The sequence below is a fragment of the Meles meles genome, chromosome 7, assembly GCF_922984935.1.
Source record: "Meles meles chromosome 7, mMelMel3.1 paternal haplotype, whole genome shotgun sequence".
NCBI lineage: Eukaryota > Metazoa > Chordata > Mammalia > Carnivora > Mustelidae > Meles > Meles meles.
The window spans coordinates 47,778,758-47,804,480 of NC_060072.1; the positions used below are offsets into that span (position 1 = coordinate 47,778,758).

At 36.3% G+C, this 25,723-nt stretch overlaps 2 protein-coding genes across 5 annotated transcripts in view; both read right to left on the bottom strand.

The window, feature by feature from the left end:
- Positions 1–25,723, bottom strand: part of LOC123947374 (RAB3A interacting protein) — a 47,794-nt gene that overhangs the window by 18,156 nt on the left and 3,915 nt on the right. For all 4 annotated transcript variants that reach the window (XM_046013555.1, XM_046013557.1, XM_046013554.1 and 1 more), the window contains 3 exons: positions 12,103–12,378; positions 11,108–11,366; positions 419–514 (listed from right to left, as the gene is read on the bottom strand). In XM_046013555.1, coding sequence (XP_045869511.1) covers positions 419–514; positions 11,108–11,366; positions 12,103–12,353 — 606 coding nt within the window. In that variant the 5' untranslated portion in view covers positions 12,354–12,378. The remainder of the gene's footprint in view (positions 1–418; positions 515–11,107; positions 11,367–12,102; positions 12,379–25,723) is intronic.
- LOC123947375 (protein NDRG3-like) lies at positions 16,055–17,533 on the bottom strand. The gene has a single exon (XM_046013558.1). It carries the CDS (start codon positions 17,425–17,427, stop codon positions 16,366–16,368), a length of 1,062 nt encoding a protein of 353 aa, XP_045869514.1. The 5' UTR covers positions 17,428–17,533; the 3' UTR covers positions 16,055–16,365.

Consider the following 25,723-nt stretch of genomic DNA (forward strand, 5'->3'; position numbering starts at 1 on the left):
AGTTGAGCAGAAATTGTGGTCCTGTTGGCAGCCTAGAGATAAACAGGTGGGCCTTCTAACAATCCTCAAACCATCATCTGTCGGAGAGCTACCTCAGGGCTTGCCATCTTGGTTGTAGAGTCATATTATAAGATTGCCCTAAAGCAGCCCCTAAATACTTGATAAAAACGAAATTAAAATTTACCTTTCTTTCTACATAGACATTTTTTAAACAAACTGATACTGGAAGCCCACAGAATCTTTTCATTTTCCCATCATTTTAAGTTGTAGACTCTACATTTCTTGAAGATTAAATTTTTCTTAGATAACTTATAAATTATGTGTGAAGCATATCTTTTCCAAGACGCCCTCAAAAAACAATTCTATCAATATATAAAAATCAAGATGTTGCTCTTGGCCAAGACGTAAATAGACCAACCTCAAACAGACTAGCTGTGAGTTCCTCCAATTCCTGTCCAAGTTGATCTCGTACTTTAGAAAGCCTCTCACACTCTTCATCTTTTAACTTCAGTTCCTATGAGAAATCGATCATTTGATTTTGAATTTTCATAGTTTGAAGTTAGATTCAGCAGACTATATAATCTTCACTAATAAAATTACAATATATTAATAGTCCCCTCCTACAATGTTCACACTGAAAATGTTTATTTAGCACTTGCTATGTGGAAGACAATCAGGCAAATCTAAAATTATAAATAATTCTAACCGCATATTAAATTTTCATGTTTCTTTCATGAGACATCCAAAGATTATGATTACATATTACATGTGAAAATAAACAATTAAATGACTTCATTCTTTTTTCCCTTTTCTCTGAACATATTTATTTCCATCAAGAAAGGAATTTAATTCCATTTATCCATTTCAATAAAAATTCAGTGGGTTTTTTTCATATTTACCTTAAAATTTGTTCACTTACAGGTAACTTTAAGTACCATATGGCAATTAGTCCAAAATTTCCATTAGGAAACTATACCCATTTAGTACTGCAACCAGAGGCAAATGATACATATTTGCACTTAAAACTAAGAAGAATGTAAATGACAAGATCACACCCTCATTTCTATGACTTCTCAAAAGGTATCAAGTAGATGCTTTTAAAAAATATTTTAAGATGTAAATAACATGCAATTTTATATGTTGCCCTAAATTAATCTTCCAAATTTAGGGATTAAAAAATCCAAACTTCCTATATATTGATCACAATTGCATTAATAAAATAATGGGTTAGTTATATTGCAATTGTGGTAGCAGCATAGTTTTTGAATTCAGACAACTCCTGAAAACCAAATATACCAACCGAAATATCAGAAGAACCCAATGACCAACCACATCTTCAACAACACTAGGTAAGGAAGTCCCCACAAATCTTAGACTATGAGAGAACGTGGCTACACTGCAAACAGGGCAGAGTCAACAACCATGTGGAAGGGACAGCAGGATGCAGAAGGGATTATAGAGGTATCCTGTGAAGCCTCAGGATCCAAAAATTATTACACATACCCCAAAAGAGAGGACTTGACCCTAATGGAAACTGGGAGAACAAATATGAGAACAAATGGAGAAAAAGGAAAAGTTTACCACAAGTTCCAAGCTAAAGGTGGAGTACAAAACCCTATTTGCAGTCCTGAAGCAGCGAACAGTACTGTAAAGCCTTCAACTCTAAGGGAACTGCAAAGCATCCAGCAAAGAGAACCTTCCAGGACATGGCCCACCCAAAAAGAAAAACTCATGGAATCTGAAACCAAATTGCAAGACAGGAATAATGGAGACTGACAGAGAAAAGGCTCAGACCAAAAAAAGGAGAAAGAGAGTGGCAAGGTTCCAAAGCAAACAGATCACAGAAGGTAGTATAAAAGTATTTTTCTTCTGTTTCTAGAAATATCATCTCTAGACATAATGTTATATCTGTAAAGTTTGTAGAGACACAGGGCTAGAGGAGAAACCCTTCTTGAATGAGGCCTACCTCAGAGAGACAGAAGAGGCTACAAAGATACGACAGTAACAATGGAAGGGAAAGCTCTTAAACATAAAACTGAGAAAGCTTCTTGTCTATCCTACTCCTTCACAGGAGCCTTCCCCTAATAGTCCAAGGAAATCCAACTCATTTAAAATATGGAAAACAAACACAAATATGTGAAGCTACCATAATAAAAAAGTTAGAGGTAAAGCCAGGTCACCTTTATTAGGTAAAGACAATCAGATTGGCATTAAATGTCAATAGCATTTTATGTTAGAAAACAACAGAATAACATTTTGAAGATACTCAAGGAAAAAATGTGAAATAAGGATTTGATATCTAGCCAAAGTGTCCTTCAAGTATAAGACCAGAGACAAAGAATTATAAACTTAAAAAACTTTAGAGAATATCTCTCATATAAGCATGATTCAGGATCAAATAAAGAACAGAGATTTACATAATCCAGAAGAAGCTAGAGAAGCTTTAACACTAAGGACTGGGGGTGAGAAGCAAATATATTTCACTGTAGAACTACAACTAAAAGATGTGCACATCAAGGGAATGAAAAGACAAGGCACAGAATGGAGAAAATATTTGCAAGAGAGTATCTGATAAAGGACTATTATAAGAAATATACAGATTCTTAAAACTCAACAGTAAGAAAACAACCTAATTGAAAGATGCACAAAAGATCTGAACAGACATTTCAACAAAGAAGATACAGAGAAGAAATACGCAGTGAAAAAATACTTCATATTCTATGTTATCAGGGAAATGCAAATTAAAACAATGATATACACTGATTAGAATGACCAAAATCCAGAACACTGACAACACCAAATGCTGACAAGAATGGAAAGCAATAGGAACTCTCATAATTGCTACTGGGAATGCCAAGTGGCATAGCTATTTTAAAAGTCAGTCTGGCCGCTTTTTAATCAAACTAAACATACTCTTACCATATGATTCAACAATCACACTCCTTACTATTTACCCAAAGGTGCTCAAAACTTATGCTTACACAAAAACCTGAACACAGATATTTATACATTCATAATTGCCAAAACTTGGAAATAACCAAAATGTCCTTTAGCAGGTGAACGAATAAACTCTGGTACATCCAGACGATGGAATATTACTCTGCATTAAAAGGAAATAAGCTAACAAGTCATGAAAAGACATGGGGGAAAATAAATGCATATTATTAAATAAAAGAATCCAATCTGAAAAGGTTACATCCTGTAGGATTCCAACTATATGACATTCTAGAGAAGGTAAAAGAATGGAGACCATAAAAAGAGATCAGTGGTTGTTAGCATTTAGTGAGTGGGGTGGAATAAATAGAGAAAAGAGGATTTTTAGGGCAGTGAAACTATTCTGGATAAAACTACAATGGTTGATACATGTCATTACAGACTTGTCAGAATCAGTAGAACATACAACAAAGGCAACCTTAATATAAACTCTGGACTCTGGGATAATGATACGCCAATCTAGGGGTCATGAATAATAACAAATGTACCATTCATAGTGTTGAGAGGCTATGTTATGTTAGTGCAGGCACAGAGTGAATGAGAACTCTGTACCACCCTCTCAATTTAGCTACGAACTTAAAACTGCTCTAAAAAATAAAGTCTATTTTCTTAATAGGGATAAAGCTGATAAAACAATTATTCAAATGTTATAAGCTTTAGGAATATAAAAATAATACAAAATATAAGAGAAAGATGAAATTAAATTCACAAATTTCTTAAATACTAATGGGAAGTAAAGGACTATAACTTGAGGCACACAACTCAACTGGTATAAACCTAAATATATCTAAAAGCATAGAGATTAACACTGAAATAACAGTCTGACTAAAATCAAATGATATGAGAAAAACAGTAACCAGGTAAGTTTAGTATTGCTTATGGCAGGAGACAACAGCAGTATCTAAAGAAAGGCTAAGATATATATAATTACAATATAGTATATATATCTTTGATTATAGAAAGATAATAACTAGAATGGAAATCAAACCTTCCATAATACCAAAAAGGAGGAGGACACAAAGAAAACAGAGCAACACAGGAAAAGGTTGTATACACACACAGCAGACATTTGAAAGTTATGTGACAGAAACAAGCCCAAACGTAGCCTGTTTATCAGTAAATGTGCACAGATGCAACTCACCTAATTAAAAAGAAAATGATTTTCAGATTGGCTTAAAAAAGCAAAATCCATCTCTAAGCTTTAGATTAGAGACATACCCAAAACGAAGTAATTCAGATAGATTAAAAATAAAAGAATGGGCAGAAGTATACTAAAAAATGTAATACAAATAAGAATCTGAATCATATCAGACTAGACAGAATACAGGGCAAAAATCACTGAAAACAAAAAAACTTCATAATGCTGAAGACTACAAGGCAAAATGAAAACTTTAAAATACTGGCAAATGCAAAAACACAGGTAGTCCTAAACAAAGAAGCAGAAGGACATACCATGTTCTTGAGTAGAAAGAGATCATAAAGATGCCAGTTCTCCCTGAGTTAATTTATAAATCTATAACTGCATAACTTTAATGCCAGGTTCTTTCAAACACTAAAATTTCACTTTTATAATTACATATGAAAAATAAGTCAATTCATTCAATATTTCCTACTCCATGGTCACTATGGTAATTCTCAAGATACAAAACCAAGTAAGATACTGCTCCTTGAGAAATTTGCAATCAGAGCAATACATATGTCATTCAGGAAGGCAAAATTCTTGAATAGCTCCTCTACCAAAGTGGTATAAACCTCACCTCAAATACTGAAAGCCCTCTACAACATGAGCACAATTTCCCTTTTCAGAGTTTTCTCCCTTGATCCATATGCTAAAGCTAGTATATTTTGTAGTTTAAAGACAAGAAGGGATGAACACCACAAAAAAATAATACCAGAAAAGTAGGTTTATGGCCCATCCTAAAAAGCACTGGCTTAGAAATCAGGACGTCCTTTAAAGACAAGGGGAGATTATCTCAAAGGCCATGAGAAGTCACTGAAGGATTTTAAACAGGATAGTAATCAGATCTGCAATTCAAAATTGCCATTTGGAAGTATGGTGAGGTTGCTGAGGTTTAAAAAAAAAAAGACGAGCGACAAGAAAAACAGTTCACTGATTACTGCTGTATTTTAGGCAAGATACAAATTTAGAGTGGTTGTACTGGAGAAAAGAAATTTTGAGAGATATTCAAAACACAGAACATCAGGACTCTGTTCAAGTATATTCCATCAAACTTAAGACTATGGTTCTTAAGATACACATTTTTATATCAAAAGAAAAAAAAATGCTGTCAATGAAACGATATGATTTTTTTAACTTAAAATGTTCATTTTATACTTATAATAAGAACTCTTTAAAGCTGATTTTTTAAATATACCTGTCTGTTTCAATGTCCTATCATAATGAGGTCATTTTCAAGATATTTAAGCCAGTAATTAAGACCAACAAATACAGAACCCAAATCACACAATTCAACTGAATTAATTACAATATAAACAACTATGACCAAGTTCATACACAAGTAGGTAATGATGAGTGTCACGATGGTTAATATGGGGAAAAAATGTACAATTCAGATTCAGTGAAACATGACCATGTAATACATGTCTTTTCTTCCCAACTAGTAAACATCTAAAGACAGGGTCAAATCTGATTTATTTTTGTCCCCTACAGGGTCTTGTACTATGCTGTCAGTACTATGACAGAGAACCATGGCCACAGTTAGTAGGACCATGCTGAATATGAATTTGACACAGGTATGCGTTTCTGGGTGACTTTATTTGGCTGCAAGCTATTCCACTGATTGTTATTTTCCAAGTTATTTCATTCCGTTTTAAGGAAAAATAATTAAAAATTGGAAGTAAGGGGCACCTGGGTGGCTCAGTGGTTTAAGCCTCTGCCTTCGGCTCAGGTCATGATCCCAGGGTCCTGGGATCAAGCCCCGCATCGGGCTCTCTGCTCAGCGGGGAGCCTGCTTCCTCCTCTCTCTCTGCCTGCCTCTCTGCCTACTTGCGATCTCTGTCTCTCTGTCAAATAAATAAATAAAATCTTAAAAAAAAAAAATTGGAAGTAACACATTATACCAGTAGGTATCACAAGTAGCAAATAAAAGAATCAACAAAGGAGTTTATTAAAAATGCATATCCGTAAGCCTCAATACAATAATTTTTATTTCAGCAGAAGCTGGGGTAGAGTCCAGGAAGCAACATTTAAATAAAGGTAAACTGAAGTCCAACTTCTGCCTAAGAAGTCCATCAAAACTGGTCTTCAGTAATGTCCTGTGGAAGAGCAAATAAGTGAAGAATACATCATCTCTGGCATCCCTGCACCTCAAAATCAGTGATCACATGGGTATTCCCCCTATCCACAGTATGGACTTGTTGCTGGGAGTCACTGTCCAGCCAGGGACTACACTTCCCAGCCCACCATACACCTAAGCATCAGCAGAAAACTGGTTTGCACCAGTGGAATATGAGCAGAAGTTATGTGTCACTTCGAAGACAAGACTTTTTAGAATGGTGTGCCTTTCTCCAAACTTTCTTTTCCCTTCATTTCATTGGTTAGATACAGAAAACGCAACTTTTTCCTTAGGCCTCACTGGGCGGCACACTTAGTTGGGCAGATCAGCTGCTGTTGGGAATTGTCGCTGTGCCTCCACCTCTTAGCACCTCTTAGCACATCACATGGTAACCTGGTACGGGGGAAATGCCTGAAGCCGCTCAGGGGCCAGGAGCCTCTGATCCCACTCTGCTGGAGGTGGGGGGGGGGAGTCGGGTTCACTTTCTCACCAGACTGGGACACCATTTCAGCCACTGGTCACATTCTTCACTTCAGACTGAAACTCAGTTTAGCTCTAAGTATACGGACACGTGGTGGTGGATTCATCTACTTCAGTGTTTGACTAAAGTTTATTTTTCTAGTGCATTTTCTACATCAAAGTGGTGAAAACATGTAATTTTAGTATGCATGTCTGGCACCTGGGTGGCTCAGTGGATTAAGCCGCTGCCTTCGGCTCAGGTCATGATCTCAGGGTCCTGGGATCGAGCCCCGCATCGGGCTCTCTGCTCCGCAGAGAGCCTGCTTCCTCCTCTCTCTCTGCCTGCCTCTCTGCCTACTTGTGATCTCTCTCTCTGTCAAATAAATAAATAAAATTTAAAAAAAAAGAAAAGAAATTCATTAAAAAAAAAAATCCCTGTAAGGTTAAAAAAAAAATTCGAAAAGACTACAAAGATCCAAGACAGAAGAAACACAGATCCCTAAATTATTTCATAAAAAACTGCATATCAACTATGTGCCTCTGCTGCAGAATGCTCAAGAAATAAAAATTAACTTCTTTTAGGTAAAGTCACCAAAATTTAGGGGTTGCTTACCAGCAGCTAGCTTGTCTAACTAGTATGTGTGTCTATTCTATAATAATATAACTGTATACATATGTATAGATTCATTTAATCAACAAAATATACTGAGAACCCATTATGAGTTCAAAATATAATCATGAGCAAAAAATATGTACAATCTTTATCCTCATGAAGTTCAAAATTATTGGATCATGTGTGTTAAGTGTATAATTTTGGGTTAGGGTTAGTAGGATGGCGCAGAATAAACAATACAAACAGAAATAGAACTTTGACTCCCAATCAAGATAGAGTAACAAGGGGATGCCTGAGTGGCTCAGTTGGTTAAGCCACTGCCTTCAGCTCTGACCATGATCCCAGAGTCCTGGGATCAAGTCCTGCATTGGCTCCTTGCTCAGCAGGGAGCCTACTTCTCTCTCCACCTCTGCCTGCCACTCTGCCCACTTGTGTGCTCTCTCTGTGACAAATAAATTTTAAAAATCTTAAAAAAAAAAAAAAAAGAATAACAAGGATCACATTCACAACCCTACCTGACATAACAAAAAAGCTGGAAAAAATACATAAAACAATTTTTAAGACACTAGGCACCCGGCAGCAGACAGTGATCCTCCAAATATGGGAAACAAATTAGGTGAGTCCTACGATTTGGCCAAGCTTATCACACGAAAAGAAGAAAGCTTTATCAGACAAGGATTAAAACAGTTATTAAACTGTATTTCATATGTTTAAGAAGCTGGAGGAAAGACTGAACTTATTAAGCAGAGCAAAAAATATTAAGAAGACCCAACTCAAACTTTCAGAGATGAAAACCACAATGTCTGAGATAAAAAAATACACTTTATAAGATTTACAGATTAAATCTGCTGAAGAAAGGAGAAGTGACACTGAAGAAAGAGACAGCAACAGAGACTATGCACAATGAAACACAAACAGGAAAAAAAAAGATTGCAACATAAATGAATAGAGCATAGTGAGGTGTGAGACAAGTTGAAGCCGTCTAATGGAACCTGGCAGGTGAGTAGAGATAGGGGAGATATGTAAAAGTTTTTTTATGAAATAATAGCCCAAACTTCCCAAATTTGATGAAAATGAACAAACTACAGATTCAAGAAGCTCAACAAACCTCAACCACAAGAAACATGAAGAAAACTACACCAAGGTACATCATAATCAAAGTGCTTACAGCCAGTGCTGAGGAAGAATCTTACATCACATGCAGAGGAACAAAGGACAATGCCTCACTACTTGTGAGAAACAGTGCAAGCTAGAAGACACTGGAGCAACATCTTTAAAGTACTACAAGGAAAAATTATCAACTTAAAATTCTTTACCAAGTGAAAATATCTTTCAAAAACAAAGATGGGGGAAAGATGCCTTTTCAGATACATAACAACTAAAAATAATTTATCACCAGCAAACACATACAACAAAAATGCTAAAAGATGTCTTCCCAGTAGAAGAAAAATGATTATCAGATGGAAATCAGGATTTACATGAAGAAATGAAGAGCAATGGAAATGGCAGCTACACTGGTAAATATAAAGATTCTTTTCCATATCATCTAAATCTCTTTAAGAAACAACCATTCAATGCAAAAAAATAGTAACTGCACTGCGGAGTTTAAGCATATGAACAAGTGAAACAGACTATGCCTACAGCACAGAGGCTACAGACAGTACACTTTTGTAAGGTTCTTACATTATATGTGAGGTAGTATAACATCATCAGAAGGTAGACACGAGTAAGTTAAATATGCATACTATTAAACACAGCAAAAAGATACATAGCTAACAAGCCAAAGGAGACAAGACGAGATCACAAAAAAAAGTGTGGAATTAATCCAAAAGAAGGCATAAAAGAAGGAAAAAGAAGAAAAAGGAATAGATGGAACACACAGGAAACAAAACAGTACAATGGCAGATTTAAACCAAACCATATCAATATCACATTAAATGTAAATGTTTTAAATATAGCAATTAAAAGGCAGAGATTACTGGAAAGGATTTAAAAAAGCAAAACCTAATCATATATCACCTGCAAGAAACTCACTTTATATACGAAGACAAAAATAGGTTAAAGGAACAAGAATAGAAAGATGGTAACTATCTGGTCTCTCTTAAAAGAATAATCAGAATAGAGAGAATGGCTATAGATACAATTTTGATTCATTAAGTTGCTAAATTCAAGAAATATTTTCATATTCAAGAGGTATTTTCAAGCCTTGAACTCTAAGTATTAATACTATACTATACCCTTCATAATTCACCATATATATGTGTTCACATATCATTATTATTTCAATTACCTCAACAGGACCTCTAAATACAGCACCTTAAAGATTTCAAAAGAAATTCCCAACTTGACCTAAGAAATTAGTAATTTGTTCTGATAAATAAGGAACCACTGATTTATTCTCAATGATGGGTATATATGCTCGATAGTTTACCTCTATATAAACGATGATTTCACTTAATACTGTATATTAAAACAACAGAGTCAGATCCAGATGACAGAAGCTGATTACAATCACATCTCACCACACTCCTTTCCTTGAAAAACATAAAATACTGATTTTTCTTTTTGATAAAATATTTAATCAAAAATATTTTAACATATCTGCATAGCTATTTAGTTATCAGCCACTCACTGAAGCATTAATAAGAAGACATATATGCCAGGCATCATATTGTATTATGCTGAGACCAGGGATACAAAAATCAGTGTTACACTCTTAAGAGACAAGCATGGTAGCAAAGAAGGTGGGAATATATGTTTGTGAAATGTCCTAACATGCTAAAAATTACACATATAGAATGTCTTATCCTCTCAAGTTTCTAAATGTGAATTAGTTCATTTGACCCAAGTTGTCAAATTTATATAGAGTTGTTCACATTATTCCTTTACTGTATTTTTGACATCTGCAGCATCTGCAGTGATATCCAGCTTCATTCCTTATTGATAATTTGTCCTTTTTTTGTCAGTCTTGTTAGATGTTTGTCAGTTTTGTTGATATTTTTAGAGAATCAGCACTTTGTTTCATTCATTTTCTCTAGTTTTTCAATTGTCAATTTCATTGACAATTGAAATTGCTCTTTATTGACATTGACATTGCTCTTTATTACTTCCTTCCTTCTGCTTGCTCTGATTTTGCTATTTTTAGACTGCTGATTTAAGACTTTTCCCTTTCTCTAATTATAAATATTTGGTGCTATAAATTTCCATCTGAAATTTAATTACAGTCACAGAAAAAGAATAAGAATAGCCACAAATTTGGGAATAGATAGCAGAAACTTTAAAGATGACCAAATGGGAAATACAACAAATTACCAAGAAAAGAAAATTCTCCAAGGTAAGATACAGAAAATATTCAAGCCCAGCTGAATGCCAAAGATAATTACTACCAAACAATTCCTCAAAATAAAATGACCTGGACTAAATGACTTCAAGTGAAGGACCATAAAGTCAACCACACACAAGAAAGGGAAAACCCACACATGAAACATAACCCACCAATTTGCTATGAATGATAATGTAATAAGACAGGGAGCAGGCAATGTAGGCAGTGCGTACTCTCAGATGAGCTTCTTTACTATTCCATTATTTTCACAGTTGCCTAGATGCTGCCCAACAGGAGCTAAGGCTGTATATATGGGAAGGTAAATGTAGAACTGCAAAGACTTCATTGGGGTTGCCCCATGTCATGAATACATCTTACTTTCAAATACAAAACACGGAAGAATAAAGCATCTTTTTTGCTTACCCTCTGAGCTTTTGCAAGTTCTTCTTTTAATCTTTCATAGCCCTTTTCTCTGACTTCCAAAACAGATGGGCTTCGTAAACGGGACAGACTATCAGTACTCAACCCAAAAATATCATCGCTGCCATCACAAGCCTCTGTTATAGTAGCACCCTGTAAAAACTCCCTCTCTGCATTACAGTTGTCCTTTCTCGTAGTTAATTTAGTTAACCCAGCTGTGACTCCAGAGGTAGAACAAGGCGCTGGATCTGTAACATGGATGCTATAAAGGAAAGTTCAGAAAACATCAGTATATGCTCGCACAGAACTGGCATAAACACAAAGGTGTAGAACTGCACTATCCAATGTAATAGCCACTATTTTAATAATAGCATTAATTTGAAAATTAACTTATAAATTATTAATTAAAAATTAAAATCAGTCAAAGCTAAAGCTAACACATTTCAAGTCTAGCAGCCACATGCAGCCACTGGCTATCACATTTTTATCATCACAGAAAGTTCTATTTAATAGTCCTACTCTAGAACAGGGTCAGCAAACTAAATGCAGGCTAAATCCAGCCTGTTACCTGTTTTGCAAGGCTCACAAACCAAGATTTATTTTTACACTCTCAAATGGTTAAAAAATAAATAAATAAATAAAAATAGTAATATTTTGTGGCATAAGAAAATTACATGAAATTCAAAAGTCAATGTCCATACATGAAGTCTGACTGGAGTTTATTCATTTACGTACTGTCTGTGGCTGCTCTCATACTTTAACAGCAAAGCTGAATAGTTGCAACAGAGTCTGTATGGCCAGCAAAGCCTAAAATATTTACCACCTGGCCCTTCACATAAGAAGTTTCCTGACCCTTGCTCTTGAACATTAATATGTATTGCTCCTCTTCATGGACAAGCTTATTCAAATTTTCTAAAATAGTAAAACTTAAGGCAACCAAACCAACTGTCCATTTGTTTAACATAATACTCCAAAATACGGATCTTGAGATTTCCTACCTGATACTAGATATTTCTGCACAGTTTAAACGTCTGGGGGATGAATACACAGGTTGCGTGGGAAGGTCAGAAACATCTAAGGCATTAGCCTGAATTGGGGCAGAGCACAGAGCTGAAGGATGTGGCCGATAGATGACACTTGGTGAGGTAGTCTGCTCCTGAGTTCCTGATTCATACACACCAAGAAGGTCTGGAGAAGTAGGTGAAGCAAGGTTTACTTCATGGAAGCCTTCCAAGGGGTCATTAGCCATAGCAAAAGCCTCATCATAAGATAACCTATGTTAAAACAAAAGGCAGGCAATTATTTTGATAGTGACATTTAAAATTAAATAAGACATATAACTTTTAAAATATGTCTAATAATCCATATAAAGTATAAACTTAAAAGAAGAAAAAATACCATAATCATTTAACATTTATTAAGTGACCTCAGAGTATAAATATTACAAAAGGCAAACAATGTGACTTAAAATGAACTTGCAAGTTATAGCTAATGCTGTTAAACTGAGTAAATTACTAAGTACAATGAAGAAGAAATAAAAAATTTGCTTGATATTTTTAATCAATGTCTATCATATGACATTAGTCAGAGTAAGTAAGAGAGGCAGAAAAGATATGTACACATGCTTGGAATGAGATACATACATTACACCATACAGTTGATACTCGGAACACAGGGCTGGAGCACCAAATCCCCACCCAGTTGAAAATCCACTTATAAATTTTGACTCCCCAAAATCTTAACTATTGTTAGCCTCCTGTTAACCAGAAACCTTAGCAATACACAGTCAACTAACACGGATTTGACACTTATATGTATTATATACAGTATTCTTAAAATAAAGCTAGAGAAAATACTAAGAAAATCATAAGGAAAATACATTTACAGTACTGTATTGTATTTATCCAAAAAAATCAACATGTAAGTGGCCCTGATAATTCAAACTCATGTTGATCAAGGATCAAATGACAATTTCAAATTTAGGTAAGAGTTGCAGAGCTATTATTTATGTACCTTTCACCCAGATTATGAAACTGTTAACATTTTGGACCATTTGCGAATGAGTTTTGCAACATGATGGCCATTACTGCTTAGTATCTCAATATATATATTTTCAGTACAAGGACATTTTCCTGTCTGACCACAAAACCATCAAAGTCAGGAAGTTAACACTGACCGATATGACCATCTAATCAACAGGCCCCAGTCAAATTTCAGACTGTCTCAATAATGATCTTATTTATAAGTCTAGGATCCAATCTGGGATAATGCGCTATCTTTCCCTAAGCCTTAAATTTCTCCTCTGATGGGGTAAGAATGGGTATGACAACATTCTCTCCATTCTCCAGGTTGCTGTAAGGACTAAAAGAGACCAATCAAATAAAGTACTTAGTAGTGTGCTGTGTACTTGGTACCCAGTATGGCCTCAATAAACATTTGTTACTATAGTCAGCCATTAATAATAACATGTACACTTCAGTTTTTCCATAAGGAAAAAGTATTTCAAAACTACTCAATTATATCACCAAGGTTACATTAAAACTAAAAAGTATACCCCTCACATTTTTCACTTGAAGAATGTAAATCTTATAAATCCTTTATTGATTTTCCAGTGTCTACAGAATAAAGTCCAAATTTAACAGTCTGAAAATCAAGTCTTCTATGATCTGAATCCAAACTCTTTTCCCAATTTTTTCCTTCCCAGAATAAAAATGTGCTAATCACTAGTGATACCCTCCCAGAACTTCCCAAATTCCCAAACACAGGCCTCTATGTAACTCCTAATTTCTTTATAATATAAAAAATTTATTAATTTAGGGATGCCTGGGTGGCTCAGTGGGTTGGGTCTTTGCCTTCGGCTCAGGTCATGGTCTCGGGGTCCTGGGATCGAGTCCCACGTCGGGCTCTCTGCTCAGCGGGGAGCCTGCTTCCCCCTGTCTACTTGTGATCTCTCTCTCTCTGTGTCTAGTAAATAAATAAAATCTTTTTAAAAAAATTTTATTAATTTAATTTAATAAATTAAAAATTTTAAATTTTATTTAAATTAAATTTAAATTTAATAATTTAAAATAATAGATAATTTAAATTAAATTTTAATTTAATTACATTTAAATTTAATAAATTAAAAAATAATATTTAAAAAGCTGCAAAATTCTACTCTTTCATATCCTTAATAAAAAGTGTTTAAAATAAGACAAGTAGAGGGACACCTGGGTGGCTCAGTTAGTTAAGCATCAGTCTTTGGTTCAGGTCATGATCCCAGGGTCTGGGATGGAGTCAAACATTGGGCTCCTTGCTCAGCGGGGAGCCTGTTTCTCCCTCTACCTGCTTGTGCACATGTGTGCTCTCCCCCAACCCTGACAAATAAATAAATCTTTAAAAAAAAATAATAAAATAAGACAAGCATTAACCAAAAAGGCTGCAGTAAAGCTGGGAATGGAGAAGTGACCCAATATATATACTCTTTCAAAAGTACAATTACAACATGTCACAAACCGTCAAGGTTATATATATATATGGACAATGTAAACTGTATCTATTAAATCTGCAACTGCCAATTTTCAAATCCAATCAATGTTTTGTTGTAGCAAACAGTTAAAACTAATTCTTGTTTTTTCACCCAAAATAGTCACTTATTAAATGAAAGATCATATTAACAAGTAACGTAAGGTATTTAATACTCAATTTATTATTTTCATCCAAAAGAATATTATTCATTCCTTATTTATAATACAGACAAACATACACCAAACATCTAACCCTGAAAATTTCATTTTCACTTGAATATAGTTACTAATCCATTCACTTTCGAGGAGAAAATAGGTTTTCTTTTTTTTTTTTTTTTTTTTCTCGGGTTAACAATGAGACATATACAGCTTTATTTAATAATCTGTAAAAAGTTGTACTCCGGCAGAGTGATGCATTCCCTATCTCGGCTGAAAGCGAACATTATATCTGAAAAGCCCCTTCCTAAGATTCGGAACTGCGTAACCCTGAGCTTACATCTGATGCCCTCAAGAGCTGGGCCCTTGCTGTGTGGCAGCTGGTTTCATCCTCCTCCCAGCAATACTCTGGCTTGGCTGCAGTCCCTCGCCCAGCAGTCCACTAAGCACAACTGCAGCTGCACAGGCTGCCCTTACACCCCGGCCCCTTTCCTCTCTTCTTTAAGAATTGTCAAGAAATGGGTTCTGTACCAATTTCATTTCGCTTCCACTACGTCAGCTGAAGTCAAGGGTGTGCCTGAGACACATAATATTCCGCTGAGGTCTGTGCCTCTTCGCCCAGCTGGTTCTCACCATCTGCGTAATTTTCAGGCCATACCTCTCCTTTCTCAGAGGACTGAAGGGTGGAGAAACACTCTTCATCACAGACCCAGGAGGCACTTCAGTTTTTCCATAAGGAAAAGTATCTCGTAAGTGGTATCAGACACTGTGGCGACAGCAGTTCTGCTCTGGCACAGCAGAGGCCTGGTATTTTGTTTTCCATCTTCCTGTGCTAAGAGAGTGCAGTAATGATGCCACACTCACTTCTTAGGAAAAACTCCATGTTGCATCAGAACTTCATCATTCATGGGCTTTTTAAAGAATATGTCCCTCCCTTTTATTTACAGAATAACATATATGAATGCATTTGGACAGGAGGTGGCTGGCCACCCTGCCTGCCTCTCTATGTTAATAGTCTCCCTTCTATTGGTCACCGTCAATGTAAACACAATCTTCCACATTTCTCAGAGCTCCTGAAGTCACTGCAAATCGTGTTGACCAATTTGGAACCAAAAGAGAATGCAGTGGCCTGCCCAACCTAGAAACTTGTTCTGTATATTTCCCTTAAAAACACCACTGAAAATGAAAAAGAAAAAAAGGTCCCCTTTTTTTGCAGAAGCTCTACAAGAAAGCATATCTAAAATCACAGAACTATGCACACACAAACACAGACACGCGTGCTCACACGTACATCAGAATCAAAGAATCTTGTCAGATATGTAGTTGGGAAAGCACAAGGAAAGGCTGGCAAGAGAAAATATGGAAATTCGATCAGCTAAAGATGCTGGAATGTTACAGTGATGGCAAGGAAGAGGTTCTTGGTACATACAAAAAGGAGGGCGGGCAGGCAGAGAGAATGATAAATCCAGGATACCAGAGACTGTCAGTTGGCCATGCAGGAGTTAAAGATAGATGCCAGTTTGCTGGATGAAATGTTATATTATGGAGTGGTTGTCTGAAGGAGGGTGGACTTGCATGGTCCGGGGGAGGAGTATCTGCTTAGCAGGACACCTCCATGGTCTGGTGTCTGTCCACAACATCAGGGGATTCAGAGGATTCTTGAGTTCCATCTGACTGATTGCTGGTGACAGATCGGCTGAAGGCACTTTCTCCAGAGCCGATGCTACTCGAGGTTGAGTGGGTTCGTGATCGGGCGAGCCGGGTCATGCTGGCAGATGGTATGTAGCCCATTCCTTGCAAAAAGTACTTGAAGGCCTCGGTGAGCTTTCCAGGCTGTACTACTTGGGGCAGTCCACCACAGTCTGCCATCTTTAGCAAAGTTGTGTTTATAGGGTTCAGGCGAGAGTTGCATTCAACCACAGCCTCAACTGCAGGTGAACTGTCCCCTACCACCAACAGAGTAGAACACCCGTTATAAGAACCCAGGAAGAGCTGTAGGTTTTCTTGATTGATATCTTGGGCAATATGCAGCCTGTAGGTCTGAATCAGGTCCAAGTTGGCCTGCAACTCTTCCTGACCAAAGTGATGAGCCAAAATAATGTCCACAACATTGGTTGTCAAGCCTGAGAGTTTGGAAGCTGCCCAGTCAATCCAGCCTTTAGCACAAGGGTCAACGTTAATGAGCACAAGGCCTTCCACGAGCTCTGGATGATTGAGTGCAAATCTGCTGAGGATGTAAGCTCCAGCTCCGACTCCAATCCCAATGATGCTTTTCAGACTTAAGTGGGTAAGAACAGGAGGCAGCATCTCAGCCAACTCATCCATTGTGGGGTACTGGTACCCTGTTGGGAAAGAGGGTGCACCTTCCTGCTGGCCTGGGGCATCCACGTGACAGACAGCAAAGTGCTGGGTGATCTCTTGCATATCTTCAAAGTTAAAGAATGCATTGAAACAGGATTTATGATTGAGGCCAATGTCATGGTATGTCAGAATAACTGGTCTGTTTCCCTTTGGTAGGCCTCTGATGGTGACATGGACCACACCGTGAGTTGTTTCTATGTCATGTTCCTGACAGTCAAAGTCCTGGAAGTTTCGTGTACCAGTCTTATCATTTAGAAGTGGTTTGATCTCTGTGAGTTGAACATCCTGAAGTTCATCCATGAGGACAGATGAGAGCAGAGGATTCTCAAGAATAAATCAATAACTCTGAGGCGCAGGCAAGCGCCAGCAGTGCAGCAGCAGCAGCAGCGGCAGCGGCAGCGGCAGCAGCAGCCAGAAAATAGGTTTTCATTAAACTTTGACATTTTATCAGTAACTATCTGATACTTCCTTTCATCTATCCCACATACTTTTCATTCACATCATTACCCTTACAAGTTCACCGAATCATAGAATGTGAAAGCATTTGCATTTCTAGAAATGCAAAGTGGTAAAAATCCTATAGAGGAAAATTTGACAATATCTGGCAAAATGACATATTCATTAAACCAACATGCTCATTTTCAGGCCTTTATCCCAAAAATAAACTAAAATAAAGAAGAACAGATACATGCATAATGCTAGCAACATTAGCAAAAGACCGACTATAATCTTGTTATAGCAAAAGCTGAATGAGCTAATGTACCTCCTCTTAATGAAGCATGAGACAACTGTAAAAAGAAATAAATACTATCTACATACTGCTATGAAGGGATCTTGAGGATATACTGACAAACTAAAAAACAAGATAAAGGGGCGCCTGGGTGGCTCAGTGGGTTAAAGCCTCTGCCTTCTTCAAAAACCAAGATAAATAACTATGCACAGGAAGCTACCTTTTACCTAAGGAGAAAATACAAATTTATTTTTATGTATATATATAATTGTAATTGTATATGTATACATGACATATAGATGTTTTACTATGGATACAGACTTACATTTTAGAAGTGGAAGGATAAACCAAAAACTAATAAAAACTAATAGAAACAGGTAATCTATGGAAAGAGGGAGAGAACAGGAGGAGGAGACAGGTATGAAAGCTAGACTTTGGACCTTGCCTTGTAGATTTGAATTTGAGCTTGGAACCATGTAAAGTGATAAAACAATACTAAATTTTAAAAAGGAATCTCTAAAAATAAAACAAATAAACTTAGCTGTGTACTGAGATAGTAGCTTAACAACATAGAAGAGCTACTGCAAGTGGTTTTATTTTATTTCTTTTTTTAAGGTTTTACTTATTTTTTGACAGAGAGAGAGAGATCACAAGTAGGCAGAGAGGCAGGCAGAGAGAGAGGGAGGGAAGCAGGCTCCTTGCTGAGCAGAGAGCCCGATGCGGGGCTTGATCCCAGGACCCTAAGATCATGACCTGAGCTGAAGGCAGAGGCTTTAACCCACTGAGCCACCCAGGTACCCCTGCAAGTGGTTTTAAAACACAAAATTGTACACACTTAATAAATATATTCCAAAGACCAAAGAATGTGAGAAAAGCTGTTAACTATTTTCAGTGATCGCATTATTAATGTTGCTGTCATAAAATCATTATTTATAATATTAAGGAAATAAGTTATGTTAATGTCATTCCAAATTAAGATTTTCAGCATATGAGAAGAGATACAAATATAAAATCAAAGAAGTAAAAATTCTGAAGTTCTAAATATGAATTCATCAGAAAAAAAATTCTATTAGAAAAAAAAAATTCCTAAATTTATCCACTGAGGTGGTAGTAACAACAGTAACCAACTCAGGGGCAATGAGTAAGTACCCCGTGTGCCCAGTGTAATACCATTTCGTACCTAAAAAAGAACAAGGGCTCCTTAGAGAAATGGCTGATTTCCAGGCCAAGCGCAGTAATGTACAAAAAGACCCTGGAACATCCTGTTATACCAGGAAGCAAGAAACTATCAAAGACTACTGGAGTGGTATCAAAAGGATTCTCACTAACTAAAGATAGGACAATCTGAACATCAAAAAGATAGTATCTGTAAGGAACCAAAACAAAAATATTTTTAAATCGCTAAATTCATGTTATTAAAAATAAAAACAAAATCTCACTGGTCCCCTTTGATGGGTGCTACGGAGTCAATTCATTATTTTGAAAATTGGTATAACTAAAGAATCAGGTACAAGTAGGAACTAAGGAGAAAGACAAAGCCCTTGGAAGGGCTTTTTGGGCATGTCTGAGGTATGAAAGCCAAGCCTTTATGGAGAATACAAATATGCTATAAATTGAAGTAAAAGTAATGAACGTAAAATGCCAGTCTCAAAGAGAGGTGGGTTTGAATCCTCTTCTGTCAAATTATTGGGCCAATATGTGCCTAGATGCCCTCATCTGGAAATCTGTGCCTGCGCTGTTTTGCTTTGTTTAGCAAGAAAGAATATGTTCAAGCAGGGGTCACTGGGGGAGAGCGAGTGGGAGAATTCCAAGCAGGCTCCACAACCAGCGTGTACCCTGCTACAAGGCTCAATCTCACAATCCTGAGATCATGATTTGAGCTGAAATCAAGAATCAGGTGCTTAACCAACTGAGCCACCCAGGTGCCACTTACGCTTGGGTTTCCTACCTTTCATGATGAGAATGAAAAGAAACGCATGTAACACTTAGGACAGGACCTCTGGTCAGTGCCTCTCCCTACAAGGTTTTCATTCTGTAGGATACATTTAAACTTTGTTTAAATTCAAGTCGCTTCTGAAAAGATTATTTTAAGGTTAAATTCAGTCCCTTTTTCAAGCATATGCAATTTCCATAAAATGTAACTTAGCTGGTAATGAGCCACCAATCACACTCATCTGAAAATCTTTTGCTCTTTAAAATATATGGAAGCTTTAAGAATTACTTCATATTCAAAGTTTTTATATGAGTAAAATAAGCTGCTATTTTTAAGCAGTGTTATTTTTTGCATCAAGTAATGAGTAATTCAAAAAAACCTACTAATTTCTTTCGGAGATTATCCCAATTCATAAACTAAACCTGTTAAGGAGCACTACCAATGTGTGAAAAGGTTGACCACATTAAATTCTTATGGATGAACTACAGCCTATTTGATTTTATTATTACTGAATTCTAAGCAATAAAGCTAACATTGAATTTTAAGGAAAAGTTGACCAAAACAATTTACTTCTGATCACCTGTATGTATTTCATGTTATTTTTTCTTTCTAGAAGTCAGTATTATCATAGCAAAAGCAACAGTCAATGTTTACTGAAAATTAACTATGTGTCAGATACTGTTGCTAAGAATTTCACATGTATTAACTCATTTAATGAATGCCTAGAGAAATCCTAATAACACGTCATAAAATTCTTTCTAATTAAAATGAATTTTCTAACTGAAAATACAAGGCATCTTTAGGATAACTCGAGAAATTAAGATGAATTGCTGGTACAATATTTTCAAATAAAAACTGAAGCACTTGGATAAAATTGATATACATATATAATGTAAATGAAATCAAGAAACTCAATTTGTATTAGTCCAAAATTAGTAGTCCAAAAGAACAAATAAAATCCATTTTCCCACAAAAAGCACATTCCCCTTATTTGATTTACTTAACAAATGAGAAACAAAGGATTTACTTCTGGGGGGGGGGGACACTTTAAGGCCATCATCTTAATCTTTTCCCATATCAATTTAATATCTGAAAATTAAATAATTTTAATTCAGTATTTACTACAATTCCTCCAAGCACACGCTTCAGAAAGTAAATAATTTCCAACGCAGGAGGTTATATGCATCACAGCAGAACAGAAACAGAAGTACCTGAAGAAAAAAGGTAAGGTTTTAGTTTTGACAAGCCTCTAACACGCAAACTTGGGCAGGACATTAAACTTCTCTGAGCCCAAACATCTTCATCTGTTTAGTGATGAAATTGGACCCAAAGATCCTGATTTTAGGATTGTATCTGTATGTGAGAAGGAAGACCAGGGTCTGACAACCAGTATTTGCTACCTCACCAAAACCCTTGTCCTCTGAAACTGGACTGAAGTCCTAGCTCAATCAGTTACTAACAACTTGACCTCAGAGCTCTAAATCTAAATTTCTCACCTGAAAAAATGGGGCGGGGGGGTTGATGTTAATAACTGCACTGATCTCATAAGGTTGTCTGAGCATTAACTCAGACAATACTCATCAAGGGCTGAGTACCAAGGCTGCCACTGACCAATTAAAATTCATTATTACACAGGTATCCTCTGACTAATACTTGCCAAATACTCTGTCACACTATCTCAGCACAAACATCATCTTCATCAAAGAGAAAAAAAAAACAATGGTTGTTTGGCTTGGTTTAAAAATATTGTTAAAATTACAAGTGTATTGTTGTAAATGTTCCTCAACAAAGCAAACACTTATACAGTGCACCCACATCCTGTATTTAACAGACATAGATGTTTACATATGTATTATTTTCCTCTTTCAATTTACTGACAGACTGCTGGAGGATGGAAAGCAGGGAGGAAGGTCCAGATGCTTTTATTAATTCCCAAATGACTTCTTAATTTAGCATGAATTTTGGAAGAAACAGCTTCTGTCATTAAAAATTAGGTTGCTATTTCAATAGTGTATAACAAATTAAAATGTTACAAATCCCAACAATTCACTTTCTTAAAAACCACTAACATTTAAAACACATTTATTAAATACATTTTACCCATATACAATATTAGTGCATTTAATAAAATTTTTTATCAATTGTGTTTATTCTATTTAGAAAGGAAGAATAATTGCCAGCTTACATCTCCTCAGGGCAAATCCTGGCACCAAGTTCTAAGAATGGCACTATGAAAATGGACTGAAGAGACAGCGCACGGCCTGTTGTGAGCCACTAAATGGTTACTGTGGGGGCTGTGGGGAGAAGGGTGGGAGGAAGGAAATGTTTCAAGGAGAAGGAAAATATAAGTTATTTTAAATGCTGAGTAGGAATCCAACAGGTGGACAAGGCAGGGCAATAAAACAGGACAGTCAGGGAAAAATGGCACTAATGAAACAACATAAGAGAGAGTGACAGAAAATCAGGCTGGAGAAGCAAATATGTGACAGATTAAAAGCTTCATTTAACATGGAAAATGCTGCTTGTAGTTTATCCTGAGGAGATGGTCAGATCTACACTTTAGCAAGTACAGATACACTGTACTGCAGTCATTAGAAAAAAATGACTCCTAAGGCAATAAGGACTTTAGAGAAAAGAGACTAGAGGCAATTGGTTAAGAGGTTATTGTAACAGGCTAGCCAAGAGGTTACAAGGGTCTAAGGTTTGTTTGTTTGCATACTACGTTACATTGGTCACCATACCGTCCTTCATTAGTTTCTGATGTATTGTTCCATGATTCATTATTTGCGTGTAACACCCAGGGCTGTCAAGGCCATACCTCTGAGACTGGAAGGGATGGAGATGCACATATACATACATACATGGAAAACATTTGGATAGTGTCACCTATATTTATACATACACATATATTCTGTACATATGACATACACACATATACATAGTATACATTATTCTAGTTATTCCTCACAGTATCCCTTTGAACTGGGATTTTTTTTTAACAGAAAAATAAACAGGCTCAGAGAATAATTTTGTCAAAGTCAAATGGTCAATAAATAAGAGCTGGGATTCAGACCCTGGTGTGATTCTGCCACCTGATTCCACTACATCCAAGAATCACTTCAAAAGGAAAACTGACTGGGGGGGAAGAGGCAGGATTCAGAGAAAGGGTAGGTCAAGACAGAGGCTCTCTAAGACAGTCTCACTCAACGAACCACGAGTGAGCGACCATTCTGAACAGAATACTGTTTACTCTCTGAACCCGTCTTACTTCCAGGAAGGCAAAACTAACGTTTCTCTAATATACAGCTACTGAAATGAGCATTCACTATTGCCTTGAGTTCTATTCTATTTTCCTTGCTATCATCATTTCTTCCTCCATTTAGCTGCTAGGTGGAATTTAAAATACTTATTCAGCCTCTTACAGAATTTGGGGATGGGCATGTAAGTAGAAATAAACAGAAGCTTGATTTTATTATTGTGGTCTTCCTGTTATGGGAAAAGTATGGCTATTTCATATCAAGGAATTACTGTTAATTTTTTAAAGTGTGTAACCATATTGTAGCTAACTGCCCTTCATTGTTTAAAAAAACATACTGAGATATTCACAGATGAAAGTATACAATGCCTGAATTCGATCAAAATAATACAAGAAGGGGAGAAGTAGATGTAGCAGGATGATCCTTCTTGCTGATTCCTGGGCTAAATGATAGGAACTCTGAAGTTCACTATGTTTTAGCATCTACTGATTTTACTTGAAATTCTCCACAATTAGACAGCTTTCAAATTTATTCAAATACTACATAAATAAGGGGGAAAATATTAATCATTTTCTCATTAACATTCACTAAACATTTTGATATTAATAAAAAAGATCACATTTATATTTTAAGAAGCGTCCTATGTTGGTAAGTGTAAATTTAATTAATAACTGAAGGAAAAAATTAGTCAGATGGTCAATCAAGCTACACAATCTTTCCACTCTTATTAAAACAGAGCACAAATTAAGTTGCATTTACCAATTCCACAGGATGCAAATGGATTTTAGAGATGCTAGTTATTGTGGATTCTTTAAGGATTTTCAGAAAATACTCAAAACTTAACAACTGGCTTACTAATACTGTATTTAACTACAAATCTTTAGAACAGAAATATAAAGTTTTCCAATAGTTTTCTTAATAGCGGAAGACTCCTTATTTTGCATATGCAAGAATATATGTCAACACTCAACAGGCACTGAGGTGTATATTCTTTGGCTAATTAAACAGTAAGAGTCTTTAGAGAGAGAATAGCAAAGCAGAAAGAGTACAGAGAGTGATTCCAGGCTACCTTTGTTTTAAAAATATAGATATAACAGTAAGCACCTTGAGAGAATATCAAGACTAAAGAAACTGAGTTGTTTTTTTTTTTTTTAATATTTTATTTATTTGACAGAGAGAAATCACAACTAGGCAGAGAGGCAGGCAGAGAGAGGAGGAAGCAGGCTCCCTGCGGAGCAGAGAGCCCAATGCGGGGCTTGACCTGAGCCAAAGGCAGAGGCTTTAACCCACTGTGCCACCCAGGTGCCCCAAGAAACTGAGCTTTTAAAACATTTGGGGATCCCGAGCATTTTATCAAAGTAGTTTTAGAAAACCTTCCTTCTAGCTCAGATTTCATCATTAACTAGCTGTGTAAACTTGTACAAGTCACTTAATTTCTCTGAACCTCAGTTTCAGTGTCTATAATGGGTGGTATTACCCCCCCATGCCTGTATCTAACAAAATCAAATGGCTTACCAGTCAATGTAAAAATGTTGCATGGATTGCAAAGCACAATACAAACGTGTGCTATCTGTAAAAATCTAAGGAATACACAATAGTGAAAATCAAGGGGTCTTAAACCAGAAGGGATCCTTATTTATCTGACATAAAAGGGAAAACAGGTTTTTTTTTCCCCCCTGAGGTAAAGAGTTCAAATACATTTCTCTTCCTAAAAGGAAATTAATACACTTTGACTTATTGTTTTTTTTTTAATTTATTTTGGATGATTTTTTTATATCTGATCCTGCTCTGTCAACCTAGGTGCTCCCAACAAATACTTAATAATATTATCCAAACCCATCATATTACAATTCACTTATTTAATTAATTCTAAGCTATCATCTATATGTTCTTTTAAGCTTCTAAGGTAATCTCATTCTTGCATAGTTTCTTTATGCCAGATTGTCAATCCATATACGTAGAATTCTATCAACTTCCGTTATAATTATGTTTACAACCCTGTTCTTAACAACAAGAAACAAATCCCCACAAACTTGAACGACTTCAAAATTTTCCATTCTCTTCCTCTAGGTAATCTCAGCTAATGGCTACAGCTATCTCATTTTCTGCTGCCAATATTCTAAGATGAATCAAGATTACTTTTTCACTTTTTTCTAACCATGACTAGGTAGAATTTAAGCTTATGAAACTACCTCATTTAGTTGTAAGTTGAAAGGGAAAGCAGAAGGGAAAAACAAAGATAGCAAGTTAATGCTAGCTGCTAGAAGTATATCCTTCCCTTTCTTCCATTAGTCCCCACAGCTCTTACTCAGAACACATTTCCATTACTGCTGCTAGATCAATTTCAATATATCGTAATATTCTTCCACTGACACCCATCACTACACAGCCTAGTACCTATGGGTTCCAGACCTATAAAATGGGGGGTAGGATGACTTATGCCCTGCCTTCAAAGCACGTGTACACTAGAGGAAGAGAACACCTGTGAAGATTTACAAGGCAATATGAATACCAAAACTAATGAATACCAAAAGAGAGGCATGTACTCAGTACTCTGGAAGCATAAAAAACAAACGCGTGTGCACCCACACATGTGCGCACGCGCACATACACACAACTACTAGCTGGCAAAGCTAGGGAGAACAGTAGAGAAAGGGAGGAATTAGCTAGCAAGGA